General features: G+C 36.8%; 1 protein-coding gene across 1 annotated transcript in view; it reads left to right on the forward strand.

The window, feature by feature from the left end:
• Positions 1-26,826, forward strand: part of LOC145664923 (uncharacterized) — a 99,587-nt gene that overhangs the window by 50,214 nt on the left and 22,547 nt on the right. Inside the window, exons 4-5 of the mRNA XM_081732027.1 lie at positions 13,913-14,001; positions 22,733-22,889. Coding sequence (XP_081588153.1) covers positions 13,913-14,001; positions 22,733-22,889 — 246 coding nt within the window. The remainder of the gene's footprint in view (positions 1-13,912; positions 14,002-22,732; positions 22,890-26,826) is intronic.

Here is a 26,826-nt window from a genome sequence, read left to right on the forward strand (position 1 = left end):
TCAAACTCTTGGGGGGGCAATTGCCCCCTCCTGCCCCCCTAAATGACGCTCCTGTAGAGTTCCCAAAATTCGGCACTCGATAACCCGACAGTGCGGATAATTCGGCCACACCCTGGAGGACGAAAAAACCCTGCGTGCAGACCCGTTCAAGGTCATTTCCCGCGTTGTGTGTCCTCCCTTTCCGCATTCCTTTTTCTCACGTCACACTTTCACAACTCCGCCACGTGTCTCACGCCGACGTGCCCTCAGTCGTTCAGTCTACCTACAACCTTTGCCAGGGTAGTCGATTTCTTAAGGGTATTTGGTCAGTTTATTTTCTGTTGTATTCTTAAGGAACCAATACATAAAGTACAGTACATTACGTTACAAGTACAGTACTGTATTTTATTGAGGAAATACTCGTAATTATTCTTTTTTTTAACCCCGATCCCGATAACCCGGCATTTTCACAAACTCGGCCACCCTTCGGTCTACATTAGGCCGAGTTTTCGAGATTCTACTGTACAACCACAAATATATGAGAAAAGTTTCTGAACTAGGAACAGTACAAATCCAAGCGTTGGCGTGATCTATTGTATGGCTTGTGTTTGTTACTTTTTTTCTTCTTTCTAATAAGCAAGAAATAACTTCCAAAAAAATATGATGCTAATCGAAGTATTAACGATATTGTCGCATGCTTTGTAGAACGCCATGATTGGATGCAGCCTTTTGTAACCACTATCAAAAACTGATCATGCAAACCAAGTATTTTCATATAAATGTAGTAACGCAACAGGATAATTTGCTTCTACAAGAAATTGGTTCGTGATCGATTAGAAAATTTTTACATGTGTCTGAAAAAGGAAAATAATGAAAGATGGAACAATATTTCACAGTAACATATCATGAAATGCAATAGTATTTAAAAAATATTGCTAAAGTTTCAAATTGGCAACACTTTCACAGAACTAACTAATCAAGTGTTAAAAAATATAGGATATCCTGTTAATGATACAAGATCTAAACTCAGGTAGGGCATTGTTGCATGAACAATAGGATACATTGTTTTTTTTTTTGTTTTTTTTTTTTTTAATAAATCTTCAGTGTAAATATTTTTTAAACTGAAAGGTCCTTTTTCAGCAAGGAGCCCATTAGGTGTGGATCTACAGTTTAAGGTAGAATCTGAATCAAAGCTCTCCCATTGGTAATCGAAAAAATGAAATGAAATCTTTAAGTTTTACGTCCCACAGTTATGCCGGTTAGGCTAAAGGAGACGGTGATGATGAAAGATGAGTGAAATGATGGAATGAAAAAGTGGGAGGAAACGGGAGAACCCCGAGAAAATCTACGAGCACGGTGTTTGTCTACCACAAGGTCCACACGGCACGAGCTGGGATCGAACTAGGGACCGCAAGTACCGGAGGTGAACGCTCTACCACTGAGCCACCGTGCCCCCTCCCCATTTGTAATCAATCCAAAGAGCACGTGCATCACAGTCGCGCACTGCCCATTACACCAGCAGAAACTATTCTATTATTGTAGTAATAGTCATCATAGTACTAGCAGGGGTCACAGTGACTCAATTATAGAGCACTCCCCTGATCTGGTTCGATCCCGGGCGAAACAAGTTTGTGATGTCAGTGGGTTTTCTCGAGATTTTCCCGTTCCCTCCACATTCCCAACCCTCCAGTTTTTTTTTATAACACTACACAATATTTTTTTTGTCCGGTACAGAGATAAAACATGGTGATTCTTACTAATTCGGGGTCACTGATTGTGAAAATCTAATTAATTTTTCCCAATCACCCTTAACTTCCATTCTAAGTTACAGCATTTCTAGAATACACATATGTGAAAACAAAGTGTGCAGTACATATTCCTACACTAAGCTCTTATAATTACAACTTATTTCACGCCAAAACAGCCAGGGTAGGCTCTACCATATGTGCAATAAATGCATTTGCACTGGGGCCGGTAAAATTTGCTCTAACTATATTATATAAAATAAATATTTCTTGTTGGAAACAGACTTCATGTTGATGGTAGTTAAATTTACTAAACTAACCTTATATTTGAATATTACATTTATAAATCATCTTTAGGTCGCATTAATTGAAGGTCACATGGACAATACTAAAGCAAATCGTCAAACAAATCCCAGTATGAATTGCTTGATTGTTGTCAAATACAAGAACTCAATTCTTGAACAGTAGCGAACACCTGTTTCATTTAGTTAGTTATCACAGTTTTGATATGAAAACCAATCTTGTTTTTACTACAAACAAGTTCTTTATCATTGAAGATGGAAACAAGTTTTTTTTAAAAAAAAAAATCTTTAACAGATGTAGAAGGAAAATCAAGAAATCAAGATAAAAGAGCTATTGCAAACTGATTTATCGAGATTGAATTCTATATATATATATATATATATATATATATATATATATATATATATATATATATATATATATATATATAAGATTACTATATTTCCTCTGCTGGCGTGTTTGCTTTATATTTTACGGACGTAAAGCTTATTATTTTTAAAAAAACAGGCACAACAAGATTGTATTTGCAGTGTTTGGGCCTTTCTGAGTGTGAGTGCGCTTTCCTTCCCTTCGTTGTGCATCATGGTGTAGCATACTTAAAATCGTGGCTTTTAAGATTTGTTCTTTCTGGAGAAAGGGAGGCGGCAAATGATGCAATTGCACAGGGCTGAAAATTGCCTATGACCGATCCTGATAATAGCACTATTGTGGCCTAACATTGGTTTATAGGATAACATACCTAACATTCATTTACTGGATGACAAACGCCGTGTGCGTGGGTTTTCTCGGGGTTCTCCCGTTTCCTCCCACTTTCTTCATTCCACCATTTCATTCATTACTCATCATTACCGTCTCCTTGAGCGTAACCGGCATAACCGTGGGACGTAAAACTCGAAGATTTCATTTCATTTCATTTCATTTACTGGATGATGGAATAGTGGTCTTTTTGAATTTGTCTCTCTCCCATCGGATGTAGATCTTTCCCACTTAAAAAGCAAGCAAGGGCCATTTCATATTTTAGTGTTTCAGTGGTCAGTGTCAAATATAGAAAAAGAAGAAGAGGAAATAGAACAGGTAACTAGTTCCCGATACCTAGGTAGTTATTAGTGAAGATATGAAGTAAAATGTGAAATAAAATGAAGGATAGAAATGGTGAAAGAAGCCTTTAGGAGGAAGAAAATACTATTTTGTGGGTCCTTGAATAAAGAGTTAAGAAAAAAGAATTACAAAATGCTAAGTGTGGAGTATTGTGCTGTGTGGTAGAAATATGGATATTACGTAAAAGTGATGAAAGCTGACTGGAAGGTCTCCTCATGTGGGTATGGAGAAGAATAGAAAGAATTCGTTGGGTGGAGCGGAAGACGAATGAGAAGGTATTAGAAAAGAAACGGGGAGAAGAGAACAATTTTAGATATTATTGAGAAGAGAAAGGGGGCGAAGGAGGCCACAGTTGACGGACGATATCCATGAAGATGAAGAGGTTAGATGAAGAGCGTGAAGCATGGAAGCTTCTCAGTTACGGCAAGTATCCTGCCAATAATAGCAGAATACCTGTTATGATATACCTTTATAGCGAGTTTCCATATAGTCCAGAAGACCACCACGCTGTTCAAGTAGATTCGCTGGGACATCATCGACCACTCTCCCTACAGGCCAGACCTCGCTCCAAGCGACTTTCACCTGTTCCCGCACTTGAAGGAGCATCTAGGAGGCCGTCGCTTCGTGGCAACGTGGCTGAACACGCAAGGATAGGATTTTTACTAGGAGAGAATCTTCAAAGTCATCTCATGATATGGAGACTGTGTCCAAAAATAACCTAACGTATGTACTATCTGTTGGCTGTATTGGCTGTATGCAGTGGCGTATTTAGGGGGTGGCTTCCGGGGCTTAAGCCCCCCCCGAAATCACTTAGTATAGTAAAGTAAATGAAATATCTTGCAGAATGTTCACATTTCCAGGCAAAGCCCCCCCCGAAAGTTAGCAAAGCCCCTCCCGAAACAAAATCGTAAATACGCCACTGGCTGTATGAATTAATACGTTTCGTTGCAGGCTTTGTACCTTACTTTCTGATCATCCTTCGTACTTTCTCTATAACAAAACCAGTGTTGCCCACTATAATAATTTGTCTTCATTAATTATCCATCTCCTTTAGCCTAAACGGTTTATGGGACAAAAATTTAAATATTTTGTTTTATTATAAAAACATGAAAGTAGACACTGGTAGTACAGCAATATTCAAAGTTGTTGCGATATCGAAAGTAAAATTATCTTGTTTAAGGTAATAAAGAAAAAAAAAATCCGCTGTAAATGCTATCTGATGGGTGTGTAGATAACGCTGCTGTACACGTATAGTTTGTAAACATTTGAGAACTGGCTAGAGATATGATTTCAGTTATCAGTTTGTGTAGTGTTTGAAGATAGGGTTGTGGCACTGATTACTGTGCAAAATATTTGTTTTTCAACCCCAACACAAAGAACTGGATCTAAAAGACACCGTGACCTATAGGAAAAGGCGTCAAGTCCTGTTTAATGTCGGTGTGTATAGATTCCATTCCCTGCTGCTACAGTGTTGTTGATAAACTTGAAGTTAACAGCATTTCTATGGTTCTTTCATCAGTGTCATCTTACTTCTGTGACAGATGGCTTAGTGTAATCAAAACAATGCAAGAATAACTACTATTGTTAATAATGTTTTAAATTGTGATGTGGAGAAAGCCAAAATATTTGAGTGTCCTCACCTGGAAGCTCTTTATTAACAATAATATCCTTGTAAGCAGGATTGTCAATTGTACGGTCCGAACTATAGCTACATGTACGGTAAGTCCACGTTCTGTTCGGACGTACAGTCCGGGTAAGGTATTGAAATGTACGGTATTGAAGAAAATTGAGTAGAATTATTTCTTGTTCCTTTACCGAAAGTATGCATAGTATATACATTTTGGACAATGTTTAGCAGAAGGGGTCCAGCTATTTTTTTCTAAAACAACAACAAAAAATGTTACAATTTTGGTAGTTTCTGTTCACATTAGGTTAGTTTACGTTACGGTAGGTTAGTTTCGTTTCGTTTAGGTTAGGTTAGGTTAGATTATATTAATATAGGTGTCCAGCATAATTTTCGAAAAGAAATGATAGAATTTCGCTTATTTCTATTAATATTAGGTTAGTTCAGGTTAGTTTAAGTTAGTTTAGTTTAGGTTAGGTTAGATTTGGTTAGGTTATGTTAAGTCTAAGTACTTACATCTTCCCTTTCTCCCGTAAATTTTGTATTTTTTTTTTTTACGTACTTCTGGACCCCTTCTGCTAAACATTTACCTACATTTTTTTTTTACGTACGTAACATTAATATAATATTCTGACCACCATAATTCATTTGCCTTAATCGCCCGTTTTCTTTAGCCTTAAAGGGCGTTACTGTGGGACGTTAAAGTGAATTACTTCATTTTACGGCGGTGAGCTGAGCACGGTGTCTCAGTGGTAGAGCGTTCACTTCTGGTGCGTTGGGTTCCTGGTTCGATCGCAGCTCGCACCAAGTGAGCTTTGTGGTGGACAAACACCGTGTTCGTGGGTTTTCTAGTGGTTATCCCGTTTCCTCCCACTTTATTCCGCCATAGCATTCATTTCTCGTCATGACCCTCTCCTCTAACCTGGCCGACATAACCGTAGGACGTGAAACTAAAAGACTTCATTTAATTTCATTTCCATTTAAGTTCTTATCATTTCACATTGATGGAAAATGTATTCTAATTGAGAAGGGAAATTTTATCCTAAAAGGAGGAAGGAAGGTTTAAATATAATTTGAAATAGCGTGCATTTCAGTTGATGTACAGAGTGGCCCTGAGTGAAACTGCATATGTAATTCTAAGAATTAAAATTAAAATATTGCTCAGAATTATTCCGAGCAAATTGTATATTAAGCATTAGCGCCATCTGTCAAGAGACTGCTGAATTGCAGGCATCTGGTGGTCGCAGTAAGAACTATCGGAAATAAGTAAACAGAAGACTGCTGTCGAGTATGTACGCGCTACGTAGGCGTCCTTGATCTTATGTGTGGCATGAGGCGGAAGTTTAGGGCAAAAACAGAGAATCTGAGTGCAACAATTCTAGTGGAAATTTGAAAATATTGATGTTCACAGAGAACTTTTGATCGGGACGTACTTTTTCTCAGGAACTATAAAAGAAGAGTTATATCTCGAAATGAAAAAAATGAAATGAAATCTTTAAGTTTTACGTCCCACGGTTATGCCAGTTAGACTAAAGGAGACGGTGATGATGAGAGATGAGTGAAATGGTGGAATGAAGAAAGTGGAAGGAAACGGGAGAACCCCGCAAAACCCACGAGCACGGTGTTTGTTCACCATAAAGAGTTATATCTCGAGATGTTACAGGATATTCTAATGCCAGATTTGGAAAAGAACTCCATGTACTGTACCCCCCAACATCTAGCATCCCGTCCATCATCTAGCAACAAGACGGTGCCTCACCACACTACTAGTTCCTGGTAGCAATAACGCAACACTTCCCTGAATGGATCGGACACTACTCGCTCATGGAATGTTATACCTTCGAATTTCCCCTTATGGGGTATAATAAAGGACGCCATCTACACCGTAAAACAACAACATTTGAATGTTTTGCGACAAGACATTGAAAATGATTTCGATGAACTTAACACAAATGAAAGTTTATGATCAAAGACATGCGAATCAGTATATAATCGAGGGGCGGATTCAGAACGCACTCTTGGGTGGGGGGGGGGCTGTAAAATATGTTCAGTTTTTGGTACCTGTTTTCTCTCACGAGGCTTTTACAGTATTGGTACCAGTGCTGTTGGGAGGGGGAGAATGTTCCTTCACACTCTTGAATGCGCCTATATTCATCATTGCATAGAATGTATTGCAAATAACGGGAAACATATCGAACGTAGATTGTGGTTCTTTTAGCTTTCTTTATCAATAAATATATATTTTATTACTAGAAGTATCATAACTTTATTCTCTCCTAGGGTAACTAACTTGGGTCATCTTAGAATGTTCCTGAAATAGACAAATTTCACATTCGTGTTCAGGACCTCAATAGAATAGAAGAGCTTTTGTGCAACTTTGTTCGGAAACGTCTAATTACGGAGAAGGAGCCAATTTAATGAAATTAATGAAAGGCTGACTACACTGAACCAACAAACTTGCCATAGTAGACTTTACTGTAGGACTATCTGTTAGAAATTGAGAAAGTATTACTATAGACACACATGCGAAATCTGTTCGTTGTTTTATTCAGTATAGCGATCCCATGACGAATTCCATTAATTTTCTTAAATTAGACCTACCTCCATAATTAGGGATTTCCGACCCAAGTCGAAGATTTTTTTTTTCTTGTATTGAGGTTCTAAATACGTATATGAAGTTTGTCGGTTTATTCCCCTAACACTTTGTAAAATTGATTTGCCTAACAGATAGGCAAAGGGAAGGATATAGTCGTTCTGTAAGACAGCATAGTTTGAAAATTTTATAGCTTAGCACATTAGTTGCACAACACTCCATATTCAGCATTTTGGCTGCTTGTTTTGTGAAGCCAGAGTCTTAAAAAAGAAGGTTAGAAATTTCATGTATTTCTGAGTATTGACATCTATGTTCTAAGAAGACAAAATGAAAATGAAATGAAATCTTTGAATTGTACTTCCCACGGTTATGCCGGTTAGGCTAAAGGAGACGGTGATTATGAGAAATGAATGAAATGGTGGAATGAAGAATAAGTGGGAGGAAACGGGAGAACTCCGAGGAAACCTACGTACACGGTGTTTGTGCACCACAAAGTTCACTTGGCGGGAGTCCTAAGAAGACAGTTATGTTTGAGAGATGACGTTCCCCGAGAACGTAGATCACACATCCCGGGAAAATGGAGAAGGAAAAAAAGGAGTGGGGAAGGAATGAAATGGCCTGAGAACGAACCAAGTACTATTCCGGCATTTTTCGGGTGTAAACGAGCAAAACCCAAGAAAACCCTCACGTAGAAAGAATGGCCTTTCACATCTTTTCGACCGAATGTCCCCACTGGAAATCGAGCACGGGACTGCTCGTACTAAAAGCAATAGCGTTAGCTACTACGCTACGTGCGGCTACCTTAGTTTTAAGAAGTAATACTTGAAAACTTACCTTGTCTATTACAATGCCACCCTTGACAGAATAGCTTCTGAAATTCTGCTTTGCTGCTGAAAGCGAGTGCAGATGGCCTTGCTTCACATACAGTATGCTTCTATGGGGTAATAATACTAAACATCAGCGCACGATTCCCGTATCACAACTCACTTTGCATTGAACATTCACTTTGAAGTATTTACTATGAATAGTAAACCTCTTCTAGAATTTGAACAACATGTGTTAGATATTTTGGACCGCTGTTATGCATGTGGATGAAATCTTTTTCTCGAACACTTTAAAGGGCGTGTAGGATTGTATAAAAGGCTTGGTTGATTAGCATTCTGTTGTGGTGGAATCGCGAACGTTTGATAATGACTGTAATTTGCTTCTTTATTCCTTGTGTAATGCGAGGTGTATCATAGTGAAAACAGGCGGGGATGGAAGTGTGTGTTGGTGGAATACACACGGTGATAAACACGCCTTTAATAAACTCGTGAAGGCATGTTATTGCGAAGGAATTTTAAATTTATCTACTTACGTAATGCTATATGCGTCTTAGAGCTTCATAATGTCTACAAGCCCAGAATGCACTGATGCAGAAGTAAAGTATGTAACAGTTGTATATACAGTTAAGTGGCTAGCGAATATCGAAGCAGATGTGTTTTACATGCGCGTGCAGGGCCGACCCTAGGCAATTTGCTGCCCCGTGCAATGGTATTATTTGCCGCCTCCCCCCATTTCTAAAGAAAGAACAAATCTTAAAAGCCATGATCTTAAGTATGCTTCAGAATGATCTAAACACTACAAATGCAATCTCGTTGTGTCTGTTTTTTTTCTTTTTTTTTCTTTCCTTAAATGATACTCTATTATGTTAGTGAAAGATAAATCAAACATACCTGCACAAGAAAGATGGTAATACTTTTTATAGAATTTAATATCGAGCTTCATTATCCATATATCTGTTTGCAATTCCAGTGCAACTAGCTCTTTTATCTTTATTTCTTGACTTTCCTTCCACATCTGATAAAAGATACTTGTTTCTACCTTCACTGATAAGGAACTTGTTTGTGACAAAGACAAAACTAGTTTTCATATCAAAACTGTGATAACTAACTAAATGGAACAGATGTTCGCTACTATTCGAGAATTGAGTCTTTATATTTGACAACAATCAAGCAATTCATTCTGGGATTTGTTTGACAATTTGCTTTAGAACTGTCCATGTGACCTTAAACTAATGCTACCTAAACGTGATTTATCAATGTAGTATTCAAATAGAAGGTCAGCTTAGATAATTTAACTACCATCATAATGAAGTCTGTGTCCAACAAGAAGCGTGATTTAGGTAAGATTCGCTGTGGGATCACATGGTGTTCAGATTGCATGTTAAACCGTGGGTCTACATCGGATAAGTTTCGTTAGTCAAAAGACAGCTTAAATTCCAATTCAACAAGCGAAAAATGAAATGAAATCTTTGAGTTATACGTCCCACGATTATGCCGGTTAGGCTAATGGAGACGGTGATCATGAGTAATGAATGAAATGGTGGAATGAAGAAAGTGGGAGAAAACGGGAGAACCCCGAGAAAACCCACGCACACGGATTCAACAAGCGAGTTTCGTTTGGCAGTTTTGAAACTACGATAGACTTCCAAACTATAAATAATTCAATATTGAAACAGGAGGTCACGGTGGCTCGGTGGTAGAAATCTTACCTCTAGTGCGTGAGGTCCCTGTACGATTCCCGATCAAGGAAGTTTGTGTTGCACAACATTATGTCCGTAGATTTTCTCCGGTACTCCCGCTTCCTCCTACATACTCATCCCACCAATTTTTCCATCGTCGTTCACTTGCCTTAATCATCGTCTCCCTTAACCTAACGGGTATAATCGTGGGATGTTAAACTGAAATATTTCATTTACAGTAAACGCATGATTAGTTAAAGTGAATGATTATAAAATTAAATTCTTTCCCACCGTGAATCGAACACAGAACTACGTACACCAAGGACACGCGTGCTAACCACTAGACTAGCGGGAAGGCTCGTTATATTTTTGAAAAAACTGTCCAGAGTACACGTACATATAATTTATTTATTTATTTATTTAACAATCACCAAATACAGCTCAGAGGCCATTTTATACTGGATATCTAACAACAACAACAATGGAAAGGATTTGGGAAGGTATCGGCCAGGGCCTGATTAGTAGGCACCATCCCGGCATTTGCCTGCTAGGAGTGAGGAGAACCATGGAAAACCCCAGTCAGAATGGTCGGCAGCGGGAATCGAACCCATGACCTCCCGAATGCGAAGCCAACGCTCTACCACTTGAGCTACTTCGCTCGGTAATTTATTTATTTTTGTATACTTGCATTGGTTTATATTTAAAAAGTTTTCTTCTATTTTCTTAAAAAAAAATGTAAAGTGTTTGAACAGATCCTGAATTAATACTATTATCAATAATTACATTTATCATTAATATTATTATTATTTTTGCTTCCACCAATCACGTTATGTTTCTGATGGACTATGTTTATGTGTGTGTTTTTCCACTGATATTGTACAGAAAGCATACAAATTCAACAGACTCCATAGAAAGTTTCCCTTCTTAAAAAATGAAATCTTTGAGTTTTACGTCCCACGGTTATGCCGGCTAGGCTAAAGGCGACGGTAAAGATGAGAAACGGATGAAATGAAGAAAGTGTGAGGAAACGGGTGAACCCTGAGAAAACCCACGCACACGTTGTTTGTCTACCACAAAGTTCACTTGGCGAGAGCAGGGGGTTGAACCCGGGACCCCATGCCCCAGAGGTAAACGCTCGACCACTGAGCCACCGCGCCCTGGTTTCCCTTGTTTTTATTTAGGTTACCGGTGTGTGAAAAGTCTTTTCTCCTACTATTTCATTATCCTTGTAGGAGTTCTGGACACTCTGAGTGGTCACGATACGAAAGCAAATTGATAAGTAATTTGTTTCGCATACTAATAGATGGTGCTAACATCATCTGTATAGATAGTCATGAAATTTCCTTTCCATGAATAAATAATCTTTGATCTCAAGTCATTCTGACACTGTGGTCTACCGCTGTATTATACCAGGACGCCGGGTAACATGTTGTTCCTCAGGCCGAGTTGCCTACGTTGTGTGCATACCAATCGCCATTTTCTTATGGTAGCTTCATTTAACCGGCCTGCTGGTATAGGAAATACTGTCAGCCTGAGGAAAAATTGGTTTAAAAGGAAAATATAATTTTTTTTTTTTTTTTTGGTCAGATGAGTAATGCATATTGTTTAAACAGCTTACCATGATACATATTGCATTGTCCATGCCCTAGGAGGATCAAAATTTTTTCTTATGGCGGAAGTCTAAGTGTTAAAAAAAAGGAGTGTTTCGAGTAATGTAAAAAACGAGTAAAATTGGAATTCGTAGTGTGTTTCATTTTTTTTTCTAGAAGGGAAAACAGCGAAAGAAATTCATGAAAGAGTTTTACAATACATCCATTGGATGATTCGTGCCCCTCCAATCAAATTGTTCAACTTTGAATAAATGTATTTAAGTGTGCCAGAACAAGCATTGAAGATGCATCACATCATAGAGCCCTGAAATCAGCTATGATACTCGAAATCGTCGATAAAATCCATGGTTTTGTTTTTGCCGACACGCGAGGATAATTGCGCGAGTTAGCAGAAACCACAAGCATCTGAACTGAGTACATGGGCCGCGGTGGCTCAGTGGTAGAGCGTTCACCTCTGGTGCTTGGGGACCCGGGTTCGATCCCAGCCCCCGCCAAGTGAACTTTGTGGTGGACAAACGCCGTGTGCGTGGGTTTTCTCGGGGTTCTCCCGTTTCCTCCCACTTTCTTCATTCCACTATTTCATTCATTACTCATCATCACCGTCTCCTTTAGCCTAACCGACAAAACCGTGAGACGTAAAACTCAAAAATTTCATTTCATTTCATTGAACTGAGTACGTTCACATAGTTTACTCACTCCAGAGCAAAGATAAAGTCGTGTCACTGAGCAAAAATTGCCCCATCTGCGATTTAAATTGCTTCCGTAGCCTGCTTATGCACCAGATCTAGCTCCCTCAATTACCGTCTGTTCCCGAAACTCAAAACTTTCCTGTGAGGACATAAAGTTGAATCAAATCAAGGGATCGTACAGGAGTAGATGAGTTTTTTGAAACCCTCAAAGAAATTCATTTTCGCGGAGGAATTACGAAGCTGGAAAAATGTCGGGGCAAGTGCATTGAACTTCGAAGGAACTACATTGAAAAATAAACTACAATGAGAAAACTGATTTTTTTTTTTTTTTAATATCAAACCATCCTGCATATTTCTATCTGCATTAATCATTTAATGTGGGGTCTCATTGCGCGGATCCTGGTTCGGCTACATCATTTATAGTATGGTACTGTATGGTCCATGAACTATGGAAAATTCGCCTATGGAAATTTTCTGTGAGGCTCCCTTCCCTTGATGCCCTAAGTATTTGTTTATTTTACTTAATGGTTAATCCATCCCCGGAAATCTCACTAATTGATAAAAATAATTATTGACAGATACACAAATTGTAAATCTATACATATCTCTTGAACTACCCGAGCGATCTCGATCAAATTTTTAACATAGATAAGGTTCGGGCCTTGGATGGTATTTATTATTTCATTTTGATGGTGCAACTTGAGGGAGGGAAGAGAGAAGATATATAAAAATGATCGGAGATGACCAATTAGATATCAGAGAGCACTTCAATAATGGTAAAAATTGACTGACTAATGGAACATATTATTAATTATTATTATTTTAATCCAGCGAAGCGGGTAATTGACCCTAGTTTTAAAATAAAGGAAGTTGCAATCTGCTTTAGATAATACATAATTATAATATAAATCAGCGTTTCCCAACCTTTTTCAACTTGGGGCACACTAAGGGTCTAACTTGAATTCTCGCGGCACACTCATAGATATTATTATTATTATTATTATTATTATTATTATTATTATTATTATTATTATTATTTGTAAATAGAAAATACCGTTGTATTTTTTTTCTGTGATTACTGACCTCCTCCTCACAGAGAATATAGCTCGATCACTGGTTTTCCTCCATCGTAAATCATTATGCTTATTTTTCATTCAAATCCAAAAATAGAAAACAATTCCAGTGAAAAATAGGACTCAGTCTTTTAAAAATAAACTTTCTTTTTCGAAGACTGTATCCAACCTTTCACTAAGGAGGATCACTAAATAACAAACGAACAAACAAATCTCTTGTACTTTTAAAACAGAATGGCGGTAATTTGTATGAGTGTTTGCTTTGTCGAAAGGATAGAATGAGATTTTAAAATTTCAAGCTACGAAATAACCTGTAACAACAAAGAAGCAATAATGGTCATAACAATGATAATAAATACTTTTTATCAACATTAAAAATGTGCAGATAAGTAACACAGTGTAAAACTTGTAATTTATTAACATGGTTAATATACGTCACAATTTTTAAACATTAATAAAATTCTGTTTTCGAAATACAATCTATGTAGTAGTAATGTATGTACGATAATATATTACAATTACAGTATTTTTTCCATTGTAGAGGTTCATAGTAAATACACATATTTCCTGTCTTGCAATTTGGTTCCTATATAACTATTGTTTTCATTTCCTCGCGGCACTGGGCACACCGGTTGGGAAACGCTGAAATAAATCATAAATAAAATTAAATATAACGCTTTCATTTTGCTTTTCAGGTGCTGCAAGTGACTTTATTTCCTTAACGGCCATTTTCTTTGCTCTCTGCCTGCTGACAAATTTGCTGCTAATAGCAGGCGTCAAGAAGGTGAGTTTCCCTTCATTGAATATTTTAGTATGTAAAACATGCCTATCTGTGTCTTACCTATTGAATCACAAAATCCTGAACACCTTACAACAGCACTTTCTTTTCTGTATTCGATGCAGAAGTGGCTAATTAAACTTGTCAAGTTAATTGCAAATGTTCAGTTGGAAAAATGAATTATGTCATTGATACGTATTTCCTGCTGATATATTCTACATCGCTGCAAGCTGATAGTGAGTCAGAGATAAACACGAATAGGATTAATCCATTCCTGCGTCCCTCTCCACCGAATACTCTTAATTCACTACAGGATGCCATTTAGGCTGATTGGAAATTATTTTTTACAATTTTATTAAAGAGTAACAGGCAATATATGTTCTCAGATTGGTAAATCTTGTCAAACTAAACACAGTAACATATTGAGCAAGACTATGTGATAAAATCACATTTTTTTAAAAAAAGAACTACATAGCCTTGCTCAGTGTGTTGTTGTTTAACAATATGAAAACAAGTCCTGATAGAATAGGGATAGTTCTTATTGAGCTGAACACAAGATACGGGTGAGTGTAAATTTTCATGCATAAATCTCGAAAAATTTCAAAGAGAAATGAATTTTTTGTAAACCTAGAATTTGATGTACGATAACCTGTCGCTATGACCGCCCAAAGCGGGGGGCAAGAGGGCAACAACCTACCTAGGTATTTCGAAGGAAGTTAAGTTCTTGGAAATGCATTTCAAAACATACTAATTTGCTCTCACATACTATAGTACTTAACATATTTATATTAAATACGAGGGTCGTCCAAAAAGTAAAGAACCATGGCAAAAGTAAAGTTTTGCCATGGTTAAATAAAAACAAAAGATATCAGCACAAAACTTTATTTACAAAGCCACAGGACCTTATTCTACTTTTCTATGTAATCGCCATAGTTGCCAAGACACTTGGTATAACGTGGGACCAGTTTTTCAATGCCGATGTTATACTCATTTGCCGCCAAAGATTTGAGCCAGACTCTCACTGTTTGCTTGAGTTCCTCATCGTTTGCGAACTGTTTCCCATCCAAAGATTCATGTAATGTGCTCAAAGTGAAACGTCGGTTTTCCTTATTTTTTTCTTCGAATTTTTCCTTCAGTTCTTCCGTAACAAGTGATGGCCTCCCATTCCGATCTTCATCATGCATGCTGGTCCTTCCTTGATTAAACATAATGCACCATTTCATCCCTGATGATCGTTCTTTGCACTGTCACCATAAACATTCTTTATTTGCCTATAAAGTTCAATAGACGCAACGTTTTGCACGTTCAGAAAACGGATGACACTCCGTACTTCACAGGGGGGCCGCGGTGGCTCAGTGGTAGAGCGTTCACCTCTGGTGCTAGGGGTCTCGGGTTCAAACCCTGCTCCCGCCAAGTGAACTTTGTGGTGGACAAACACCGTGTGCGTGGGTTTTCTCGGGGTTCTCCCGTTTCCTCCCACTTTCTTCATTCCACCATTTCATTCATTACTCATCATCACCGTCTCCTTTAGCCTAACCGGCATAACCGTGGGACGTAAAACTCAAAAATTTCATTTCATTTCATTTCATTTTTTCCGTACTTCACACTTGGTGAGATTTTCGATTGGTGCCGCCATTTTGAATCGCTGCAAAAACAAGTAGCGTAACCAAACAGCATTGAGACTCGGCTCACACTGAGGTGAAGGAAGGAGCTAACTGCCGCGCACACGATCGCAGTGATGGGAGGTCGGCGCCACGCGCGATGCGCAATCGTACTTTAATTTCTAGACGGTCCTCGTACTATAGGTAGTATGATAAAGTGAGAAGGGCACGATGCCCAACATTCAGTATTTTTTTAAAGTTACAAATTTAATCGTCATTTTCACAATTTTTAGGTCATTTTTTCATGTTTTTAGCGAATTTTATACATCATATATCTATATTTTTAGGTCATAAGCTTCAAACCCCTGTAGTTATTACCAGTGATGCTATTCTAATCTTTTAACAACCGGTTTCTCTCTCTCTCTCTCTCTCTCTCGGTTGAGATATCGATGGCAATACCACTATTTTGTACACATTGCTTCGAAGGCACATATCTCGAGAATTAATGAAGACATTGAGGTCATTCAAAAACGTGTTGCAGATAGATAGCACACGTAATAGGCATTAGAGGCCGTTCACATATTACATAACGCTGTTTTTGATAATATTTTACCCCCTCTCTCTCCCTTGTCACACTTCGTAATGCAAGGCTGAACCCCTCCCTCTTTGTTATAACGCTTTTTAATTTATGTTTTCTCTCCTATTTTGCTTATTTGGGGGTTATCATAATAAAAAAATAATAATTTTAATGGCAGAACTTTTCATTGCAAAATGCTTTTATTTTGAATATATTTGTAGTATTTTTTCGTCAACAAATCAAAGTACTATAAAATGGTAGTACCGTAATAATATTTTAACCCCATAAAGTTGTTTAATTAACCAGTCTCAGTTCTTCGAAATTCCATATTGTCGTTTTCCCGAGGAGATCTCACCTAACCCCTTAGGTCACCGATGATTGGCAAGGAGGAAGTGCTGTAGGAAGATGCAGGTGAAACAAGATGTAGAGAATTGGCATTGACCTCTTTTTCCTGGAATCCAGGATGCTTCCTCTATATTTGAAGTTTCCCAGTATCGACGATACAAAGAAGTTCTGTTCCCTATAAATAACAGATTCGAAGTAGCTGCACACGTGAAAGAGCAGGGACATCTCGTTTGTGAACAATCTTTTGGCCATCGTCTTTGGACTTCAGTTTACCCCTTTTCAAATTCTTCTTGTCATAAATCAGTGCCAGAATGCGAATAAACTAGATTTCTCTTGGAAAATTCAAATCTAAAGGTAAAAAAATTCAGTACGAGATGAATACCCGACGAATTCGGTTTTAATTATCTTATTTTGCTTGGATCGTTCTGTTCCGGAAAATATTATTTCACGAAAAAGAGTTTCTTCTGTTCCACATGAGAAACTCCTTGGAAGAATAGAGTGGTTAATGATTCAAATCAAAAGCTTTAAATCTATTCTTAGAAATAGCGATACGGGTGGAAACGCGAGGGCATTTTCAAGCGGTATTTATGATCGCTAACAACTTACTCCAGAAAAGCGTGTACCATAAATGCATTGCGGCCGATAGCCACAAAACAACCATATTGTAATGTAATACACGCAGGGTTCGTCACCAGTCATGCTGATGTCCAGGAGCGTCTTCAAATCCCTTCTGTATGATTCAATTTATGCAGGCTGTATATTCTCAAGTTTCCAAAACAATATAAATATTTCTTTATAAAAATGAAAAGAACTGAATAAAATTATCTGTTTAAAAGATTGCATATAAATCTGAGAATAAAAATAAAGATTACAGAAAAGAAACACGTTATGTAACAAAGGCGTTAATCACCTCCTCCCTAATGTCACTTCATAACGCAAGGCCGAACCCCCTCTCCCCCTTTGTTGCGTTATATAATATGTAAACGATTCCTTAGATACGTATCACATTCATTACACTCACAGATCCCAGTGTCCTAGACAAAATCCCGGAACCCATATTCAAATTTCTATCTGCCCATTGAAATTTCTGTCTGCACATTGAATTGAAACACTTGAAAATTGTTTGTTTTCACAACAATACAAGCAAGCGGGAAAAGTACAGAGGTGTTTTCACTAATTTGTTTGGCTTCTTTCTTTTGTTCTTGGTTAGGTCATGCGTGTATGTGTTTATGTCTGGGTATAACAATCAGTTCTGCGATCTCGAAATATTTAAACAACCGGTTCTAGCGAACCGGCTGAATAACACCACCGGTTATTACTACAAAGCTAATTTACACTCCTACCATCTATTGGAGAATTCTGTTACCTTATTCTTTATATCACTGTACAGATATTTGTTGTTTATCTGTGATTACCTACGTTTGTAGGCAACCACGCAATACACGAGTATATAACAACAAATAGGTGTGGGATTTTACATAGATCTAAATGCAATTGATTGATGAATTCGCTCGTTTGATTATTTACAATGACTTTGAGGGACATAAATTCCTCCCGATGGCTGTTAACAGTAGCTCAGTTCAATTTTGCATCAGTCGCTGGTAGCTATATTCATTATTATTGTTTTTCCGGCCTCCACTCTCTCCTGGATTTGCAGATTCTTCATGTCTTACGGCATTCACTACTGCTCATCTCTCCATTTTAATCTCTCCAATGTTTATTTTACTTATTCTCTCTTTCTCTCTCTCTCTCTTTCATCCTCTTTCGCATAATAATGCCATAGTACCTTTATTCTTTTTGGATTGTTATCTTTAACACCCTACCAGTTTCTTTTTTCAAAAAGAAAATCTTTACTTATGAATATGCATATAGGTAATACGTAGCCCAATTTTTCACTTGTTTGTTAGTTCATATTTACCTGAACACTACTACTCAAGAAAGAATTGATTCCCAGGTGTAACTCGTGCGGTTCAGGTTTCATGTTAAAGTGTAGGTCTACGTCTTGTTTAGCCTTGCTGCTGAAAGTAACGCAAAACTCTAAACCATCCATCCATCAAAATGGTTGACCAAAAAATATTCAGTATATATTTAAATTTTATTTTTAAATTTACTGTAATATTGATATCAGTAGTGTGCTTTTATCGTATATAGCAGCGTTCCAAAAACTGAGGTCTGCGGAACACAAGTGGTTCTCGAGATTATCTTTGTGGCTCTCTCAGATTGAACATTAGCGTACAAAAGACTCTAGGCTATGGAAATCTCTCCATTAGAATTGATTTTTTTAAATTCAAAAGTTCTAAGTCAGAAAAAGCGTGAAAACATCTTCGCTTTTTAAATAGGGGAAACTATACAGTCGTGGGCACTCTGATAGTGATGGGCACCTATGCCAATTATTTTCAAATAATAAGAGTCTGAGCGCCTGTAACGAGCTATTGACGACTTTCAAATGTTGTTACGCCTTTCTTCTTTACGCTCACAGTTTGTCAACTGTCTTCCTTCTTTCGTGTGTGTGGTAGGGTGTAGAAAGGTGCACGATGTGAAACTTTGTGATGGTTGTTGTTCATTTCTAAAGAATTCTTTTAATCAGATAGGTGTACTGATTAAGGTTTCGTTTCATTATAAATCAATTGGAAATTAAAATTTTGTGTTTGGAGTGATTATTAAATGATAGGAGCACTTCATGCTAATGAGATGTAAGTCTAAATGAGTTTTGCTCTTAAATCATGAGGTGTTCACCACTGTATTTTAATTTAATGGAACATGACAGTGATGGGCACCTAGTGCCCATAACTATATTTTACTATACGAATTTTTTTGTCGTTATTTTAAGCCTAAAGTGCATTTCAGGCTGTTGTGTTTCTTGCTCGAAAATTTCATGAAATTTAAAGGTTATTTAACAGTGATGGGCCCAGTGCCCATTACTGTAAACTCACTATGCCCATCACTGTATGTTTATATTGGATTAAGCCAAGGCCTCCTTTGTTATACAAGCCAGAACCTTGAATGTCGTAACTGCGCAAATCGGCCTGCCACAGACTATCCACCTTCAACAGTTGGCAGTTCACAGACTATTTCTCTACCATTTTAGCGAGGATCCTCCCTTTCTCTAGACATTAATGCAGAGAATTTGGGCAGCCGGCTGTGCTGGGTGGATAGTCTGTGGAAGGCAAAAAGGCGCAGTTGCCATTTCAAGACTGGCCTGTATAACAATAAAGGCGGCCGTGATTAAGCATAACAATAGAACTAGGCTTATTTTAAAGAGAAAACATGTACAAGGGAGTGTATAACTACGATCTCGGTATAGGGCCCATTATAATCAGGTTACTTAAGTAGATTTAAGTTTCTCATGTATCTGATTACATTTAATTTTAGGGAAAAGGAGGAAATCTGCACTATTACCAATATGAAAGGAAGGTTTCGACGCTTCGACTCAGCTAGACCTAGATCATAATCCCAAAATAGAACAAGAAGGAAACGCACTGCACAAACGTCAGTGTGCGTTGGAAGTCCAAAGCCTCTTTTTTCATATTGTTAAGTGTACAGTTTTTTCCTTGAAAATTAATAACAAGGCCTACAGTCCTCGCGCTAGGAGAAACGCCAGTTACTTACGTTGTGGCCATGTACAGTATTTACACGTGAAGTTATGGAGTATGAAATAGGCCTAGTTGCTTTTTAAGCTGAATTCTGTGATGTAATGGCCAGTGTCTATCGGTGATTTTTGCATTGATGCCTCGGATGTGATTACTCAGCACATCATTTGCCACTGCTGTTAATACCGGCTTTTAAGAAACTAATCCCTCAGGTAGCTACCCAAGTTAGTTTGCGGCGCTGAGTGAGGACTGAATTATTTCCAAGATTATTTAAATACAATTTAAATGCAATCAAGTTTTCGTAATTTGACTCATGAGAAGTTTTGTGAATTACTTGGGCCCGAGAAGTGTAACCAAATAAAACAGTTTACAGATAAAGCTCCAAATAGTCATGAAGGAAAATGTGAAGATTTTTGCCTTTGTAAGATATTTGAAGAATTTTCTAAAGATGAAACGCTCATAAAAATCCACACAAATGATGAATTGCCGTCAGATGAAGCCTCAAACTCACCACGATTACAATAGACTGAAAGTGCTTTAGCAGAACAACTTGAGGAAGCAAGCACTTCTCTACAAGTTGAGGTGACACCAGAAGAGCAAAACAGAACTACTGACCGTAGTAAAATGTATCCAATCAAGAAATCAGATATGCCGCTTTTTAAGGACTGTTTGGTATGGCCAGAAACGCCAAAGCGGAAAGGTCGCAATATTCAAAGATTCTTATTTGTAATAACATCAGATAAATGCAAAGAACTGCACAAAGAGGAAAGAATTACAGAAGAAAAACAAGAGAGGGAAAAAGAGAGAAAGAGGAAAAGAGAAGTTAAATAGTCAGGTCCAGCTGGGAAAGTAGAAAAAAGACACGAATATACTCCCAGTGTTAATCTATTTTCTTCTGAACGTACAGGTATAACTGGAGCTGATGTGGAGAAATTACCTTCTGGCCCTCCGGCTAAACGAGTGCTTTTTGGCAAACTGCAAGAGAACAAAAATGAGGGAGTTCATTCTTCTTCAGCATCCAAAGAAGATTCAAACATATTGAAAGTGAGGGTGTTGGAAAACAGTACGGAACAATTAGAAAACCGTACATTTTTACTTTCTGGACTGTGTAACCAGTGTGGTGAGAGTGTAGGATCTCGTTTACCAGGAATGACTGCAAACGCTGTGAACAGGCTTTTCAAAAAGCTTGCCTTCTTGCTGTGGAGAAGCCTACGATTATGATGTATGTTATTGTATCCAGTGTTTGCAGATCTTAGACGAAAGTGAGAGTGACAGCGATTAGGCAAACAGAGTGCCTAATTTCATAAGTTCTTAATTTTTTATTAAAATTGTTACTATAAAACTACAAAACATCAAAACGACATGCTGCATTATGCATTTATGTAACAAAGGAATGTATCTTGACATTATTAAGTAATTTTAGAAATTTCTACACAGGTGCCCATAACTGTAATCAAAAGTGCCCAACTCAGTCTCTGTAGGGCCCATCACTATAAAAGTTATAGTACTTTTTTAAAAAATATATTACACGTACCTATCATTACATTTCAGTCCGATATCATATTTATTTTAAAGCCCATACTGTAACAATATTATTTAACAAATATTAGATATATATGGCCAAATGTATAAAAGTTATAAATTAATTACTTAAAAAAATGCCTTAAGGTACCCACGACTGTATAGTTTCCCCTATAATAAAAAAAAAAATCCCGAGATCTTGCATCTCTTGTAATTACATTTCCATTGAAAAAGTAAGTACAAATACTCATAAAAGATATGATTTACGGATACTCCTTCTAACTTCTAATCATATTCAAATTGTCTTGAGCAGTGATCCACTTATGTAGTCTTTCTTTTCACAAGTCAGACTACATACCCAGGCGCCATTTTAGTAGGCGATGCTGTTGAAAAGGTGTATTGTTGTAATAAATGTAGTATTAAAAAAATAATGTATTCGTTTCAATTTCACCGTCCCCTAAAGTTTATTTTAAAGTTAATAAAAGAAACGTACAGTCAAATCAGGTGAGTACAAGAAACGATCGATTGTTTTGATATAATTAAGCTTAGATATACGTTATTGCTTGCTATCCGGTGTGAAAAGTGTCAATATAACTGTGTATGAAACTTTAACTCTGGAGATTAAGGTTGGTTTAAAGGAACAAGTTCTGCCGATAGATGACACTACAGTCTTCGTATCTCTCCCAAGTATTTTTTGTCTTTCACGATTTCTCTTACAAATTTCAACTTACAGACTTCAAATTTTTAGAAAAGGAACTTCATAATCTATCGAAGGCAATAGTCCGTGCCGATTTTTCATTTAGAATTTTCTTCATTGTTGAAATGGCTTGATTGTTGAAATGGATATCCAAACCTTTAACAATGGAACTGTTTCAACAATGAAGAAAAATTCTAAATAAAAAATCGGCACGATTGTCCCTTTAATAGGTTATGAAGTTCCTTCTCTAGAAATTTGAAGTCTCTAGGTTGAAATTTATAAAAGAAATTGTAAATTTTCGTGAAAGGTAAAAAATACATGGGAGAGATACGAAGACTGTAGTGACATCTATCGGCAAAATTTGTTCCTTTACACTAACCTTAATATTACACCAATTTAATTTCAGGACAGTTCGCTGATGGTTGGTATGTGGCTGGGATGGATGTTTATTGTGATGGTGTTGTCCGTTTGTCTTCTGGCATCGCTTTATTCGGACATAAAAGAAGCAACAAGGGATGGGAGGCTGAAGAATGGAAAACTTATTCTGATATCCAGTGTAATAGGTAGGGTAACTGTTATTCTAAATGCTCTTTTCTTAAGTAATGTTTAAGAAATCTGACCCGAAACTGAAATATTCGGAAATGAATATTGTATTATTTCAAACAAAGGTTGGGTCTGTGTTCACACTCTTCCCCAGTGTGGTAATTAAAGCTCTTCGAGGTGGGAGGGAAGTTAGTGTGTGCTTAAAATATACTTGTACTAAGAGAGTACTCTTGCAGCAGTGGCGTATACTGGTTTGATTGCTTGGGCTACTACTAACCTTTGCAACACCTGCACATTATTATTATTATTATTATTATTATTATTATTATTATTATTATTATTATTATTATTATTATTATTATTATTATTATTATTATTATTATTATAGTTTAGTTTCCACGTTATTATACGGTCTTCAAAATAAGGAAAAAAAACTTACATCGTCCTTTTATCAAGTACATAAATATTTTCTCTTCACTAGCAAAGTTTATGCACTGGTGTCCAAAAAGATAGCATAATTACGAAAAATGGGAAAATATGGGAATACACAATGAGAACAGCGACATACAGCCGTCATAGAACGTCAGCCAACGGCAAATATTATATGGCACCATTTTTCCTATGAACCAGTAATACATACAAAAAAAAAAAAAACTTTACATTTCCAAATGAAACTATGTACATTAAGGAGCCACTTCATAAAAGTGGGAGCAACTGCCCCCTCTTGCCCCCTAATCGTCCTGTCCCCCCATTTATAAAGCATATTATACAATTCAGTGTTTGCATATTTTTTCGTTTATTTTCCTACTTATTTCCGACAAACCTTAAATTATACTAAAAATTCGACTCAAGCAAATTTCGACTTAACCAAAGAACTCTGGAACGATTTATTTGCGATAAGTCGAGGACTGTCTGTATATAATTGCAGATAAGAAAAACAAAATATTTAATTTCAACGTAATATTATTATTCGGTATCAAGGAAAATTTTCTATAGCTCAAAACCAATTTAAATATGAGAATGAAATTTAGTTAAGCTTTCTGGAAACTTGTAAGAATTAATTCTCCTAATTATAATCAATTACATTTTCATTCACATTGTCTGAGCTCATATGTATAATTGAAAATATTCCAGGGTTTTCTCATATATTAATTCTTGGACATCACCATTTCTTTCGCGCTAATTAATTATTTATAGTAATACGTATAGTTGTATTATAAAATGTAATATGGGAGAGATGTGAAATACTAATGCTAAAATTGCTTTTGTTAGGAATCGAAGTTAAATGATTAAATATGTGTATATGTTAATGTTATTGAATATTCGTATAAATGTAATTAATTTTATTAGGCCTACTTAGTTGCCATTCGATAATACGTGTCAAATCCTATGATGTGATTATCGTGAAGGAAGAGGGTGAAAAAGCTAAGAATTCCTATTGTTCTCGAAAAGATTTGGTGATGGGCTATGATCGAAAGCTATACAGGGTTGGTCGTAAGTCACATGACAAAAACTGCTTTTGAAATGAATTAAGTGTCAACTACGAAAGTATGAAATTGTTACAAGTTGTGTCATAACATTAAGTTAGATTATTTATATCGAAGTGCTCAGCTTGTCTTCCGTAATTTCCAATGCACTAATTACAAGCTTTAAACTCACAAGGAGAAGGCAGACTTTGATAAATGAGCTTCGGGGCCATTTTTTGCGAGCTGGTAGTGCACATTTAAAGAGTTAATATTACAAACTGGGAGAGCGCAATGGCCAAAAATAACGGAAAAAAGTTTTCTACTCGACGCATATATCGTACGACGCGCAATTTATCAAGTGAGGGCGTGGCAGAGTGAGAAGAATCTGTGGATCATGAGCAAAGGGTCCTGGGTTCAATTCCCGTGCTAGTCAGGCATTTTTCTTATTTTTTGCTTCAGCCAATAAAGTAGCCATTTGTAACTATAAGTAAAATATTAATTTACCATATGTTTATAATGAATAAAGCAATAGAAATTTTCAAATCACTTGTAAGATCTTTCAATGTTCCATGATAACTAGCAAACAAAATTTAATTTATACTGATATCACGAGTTATATTATGATTACGACAGTCGTTGTGTAATAAATATTCTTGGCACTTCGTGTCTACATCTGTTGTGCGAATTACAAAGGAGTTGAGGGGAAAATCCCCTTTGCTAATACTGGATGTTGCTATAATCAAAGGAGATTTCACCCTCATCCCCCTTGTAATTCTCACACTGTCAACAGATATAGACACGAAGCATCAAAAACATTTTTACACAGAGACAGCGGTAACAATAATATTTACGGAATAGATTAAATTTTGTTCCTAGTTAACATAGAACATTAAAAGACTTTACGTGATTTTAAAATTTCTATTGTTTTATTCATTATAAACATATGGTGAAGTAATATGGTATTTTACTTATAGTTACAAATAGCTACTTTATTGGTGCAAGCAAAAAACAAGAAAAATGCCTTACTCGAACGGGAATCGAACCACGGACCCTTTGCACACGAGTCGCAGACTTTTCTCACTCTGCCACGCCCTCATTTGGTAAACTTGCGCGTCGTACGATATATTCGGCGAGTAGAAAACTTTAGGACGGGTTTTCTCCGTTATTTTTGGCCATTGCGCTCTCCCAGTTTGTAGTATTAACTCTTTAAATGTGCACTACCACCTCGCAAAAAATGGCCCCGAAGTTCACTTACCACCGTCTGCCTTCTCCTTATCAGACAAATATTTGTATAAAATACTTGGATACCAAGTGCTGCTCCGACTCTAAAATTGGGTCTAAAATTTTCTTCAATTTTTCACGAGAGAAATTTGAAGTTGAAAACCTCATGAAAATATTCATATTTCTGTTAACATTGGCAACGTAGCTTATGATCTAAAAATTCACTATTTACAAAATACAGTTGTTTTGCATTTCTTGTCTCTTGTTGCTGGTTGAAAGAAGTACTTATCGTAGATAATATAAATCAAAACCCACCAGCCTTTTTTTTTTTTTTTTTTTTTGACTTCTCTTCCGCACCTTCCTTTCTGTCAGCACTAGTATTCCTAAAAAGTTGACACAAATCGCTAAAATGTGAGATGGAAACCTCGGTTAAAAAATCAATAAAAGTAATTCGTAAAATTCTTTCTTTCTTTCTCTCTCTCTCTCTCTCTCTCTCTCTCTCTCTCTATATATATATATATATATATATATATATATATATATATATATATATATATATATATATATATATATATATATATATATATATCAGAGCGCAAAATTTAAGTCATAGGCAGTCGCAATTCAAAAAATGATAGTCGCCAGTATCTCTGACGTACAAATTATGAGAGGTCCCCGCCCCTCTCGACCTTTGGTTTGACAAAGAAAGAGTTTACATCAGGGCATAAAATTTCAAAACCAGACAAGTAGATTCAGGATAATCAATTTTGAAATGGACAATTCATATACATGTAAAAAAAAAAAAATGCATTCAATTCTTCATGTTTGGGTAACGCTCTCTTTCTCTGTGCTGAACTACCAGTTGTCTATTGCAGTTTTCGGATCAAAGTACAATAAATGAAGGACCTTTGATGGAAATTGTCAGTAAATCATCCAGTGTGTCCGTCTTCAGTGAATTCCTGTAGGTAATCTTAAGTCTGTTGAGACTGCTGAAGCCTCTCTCACATGAAGCAGTGCTCACAGGTAAACCTGCATAAAATGTGACAATCGGAAGCAAATTTGGGAATCTCTTAATGAAGTTTTCAGTGTAAATCTTCGTCAGTGTCTGATTTAGCGTCAATGAAGAAAACAAAAGTTTATATTCAACCCACTCTGCTAAGATAAAGTCCACTTTTTCATTGATCACTGGTCGCCAGCTTTAAATTTCTAGTCGTCAATGGCGGTCTGGTGACCGGAAATTTTGCGCCCTGATATATATCAGGGGGGAGAG

The sequence above is a fragment of the Thermobia domestica genome, chromosome 11 (assembly GCF_964235325.1).
Source record: "Thermobia domestica chromosome 11, izTheDome1.hap1.1, whole genome shotgun sequence".
NCBI lineage: Eukaryota > Metazoa > Arthropoda > Insecta > Zygentoma > Lepismatidae > Thermobia > Thermobia domestica.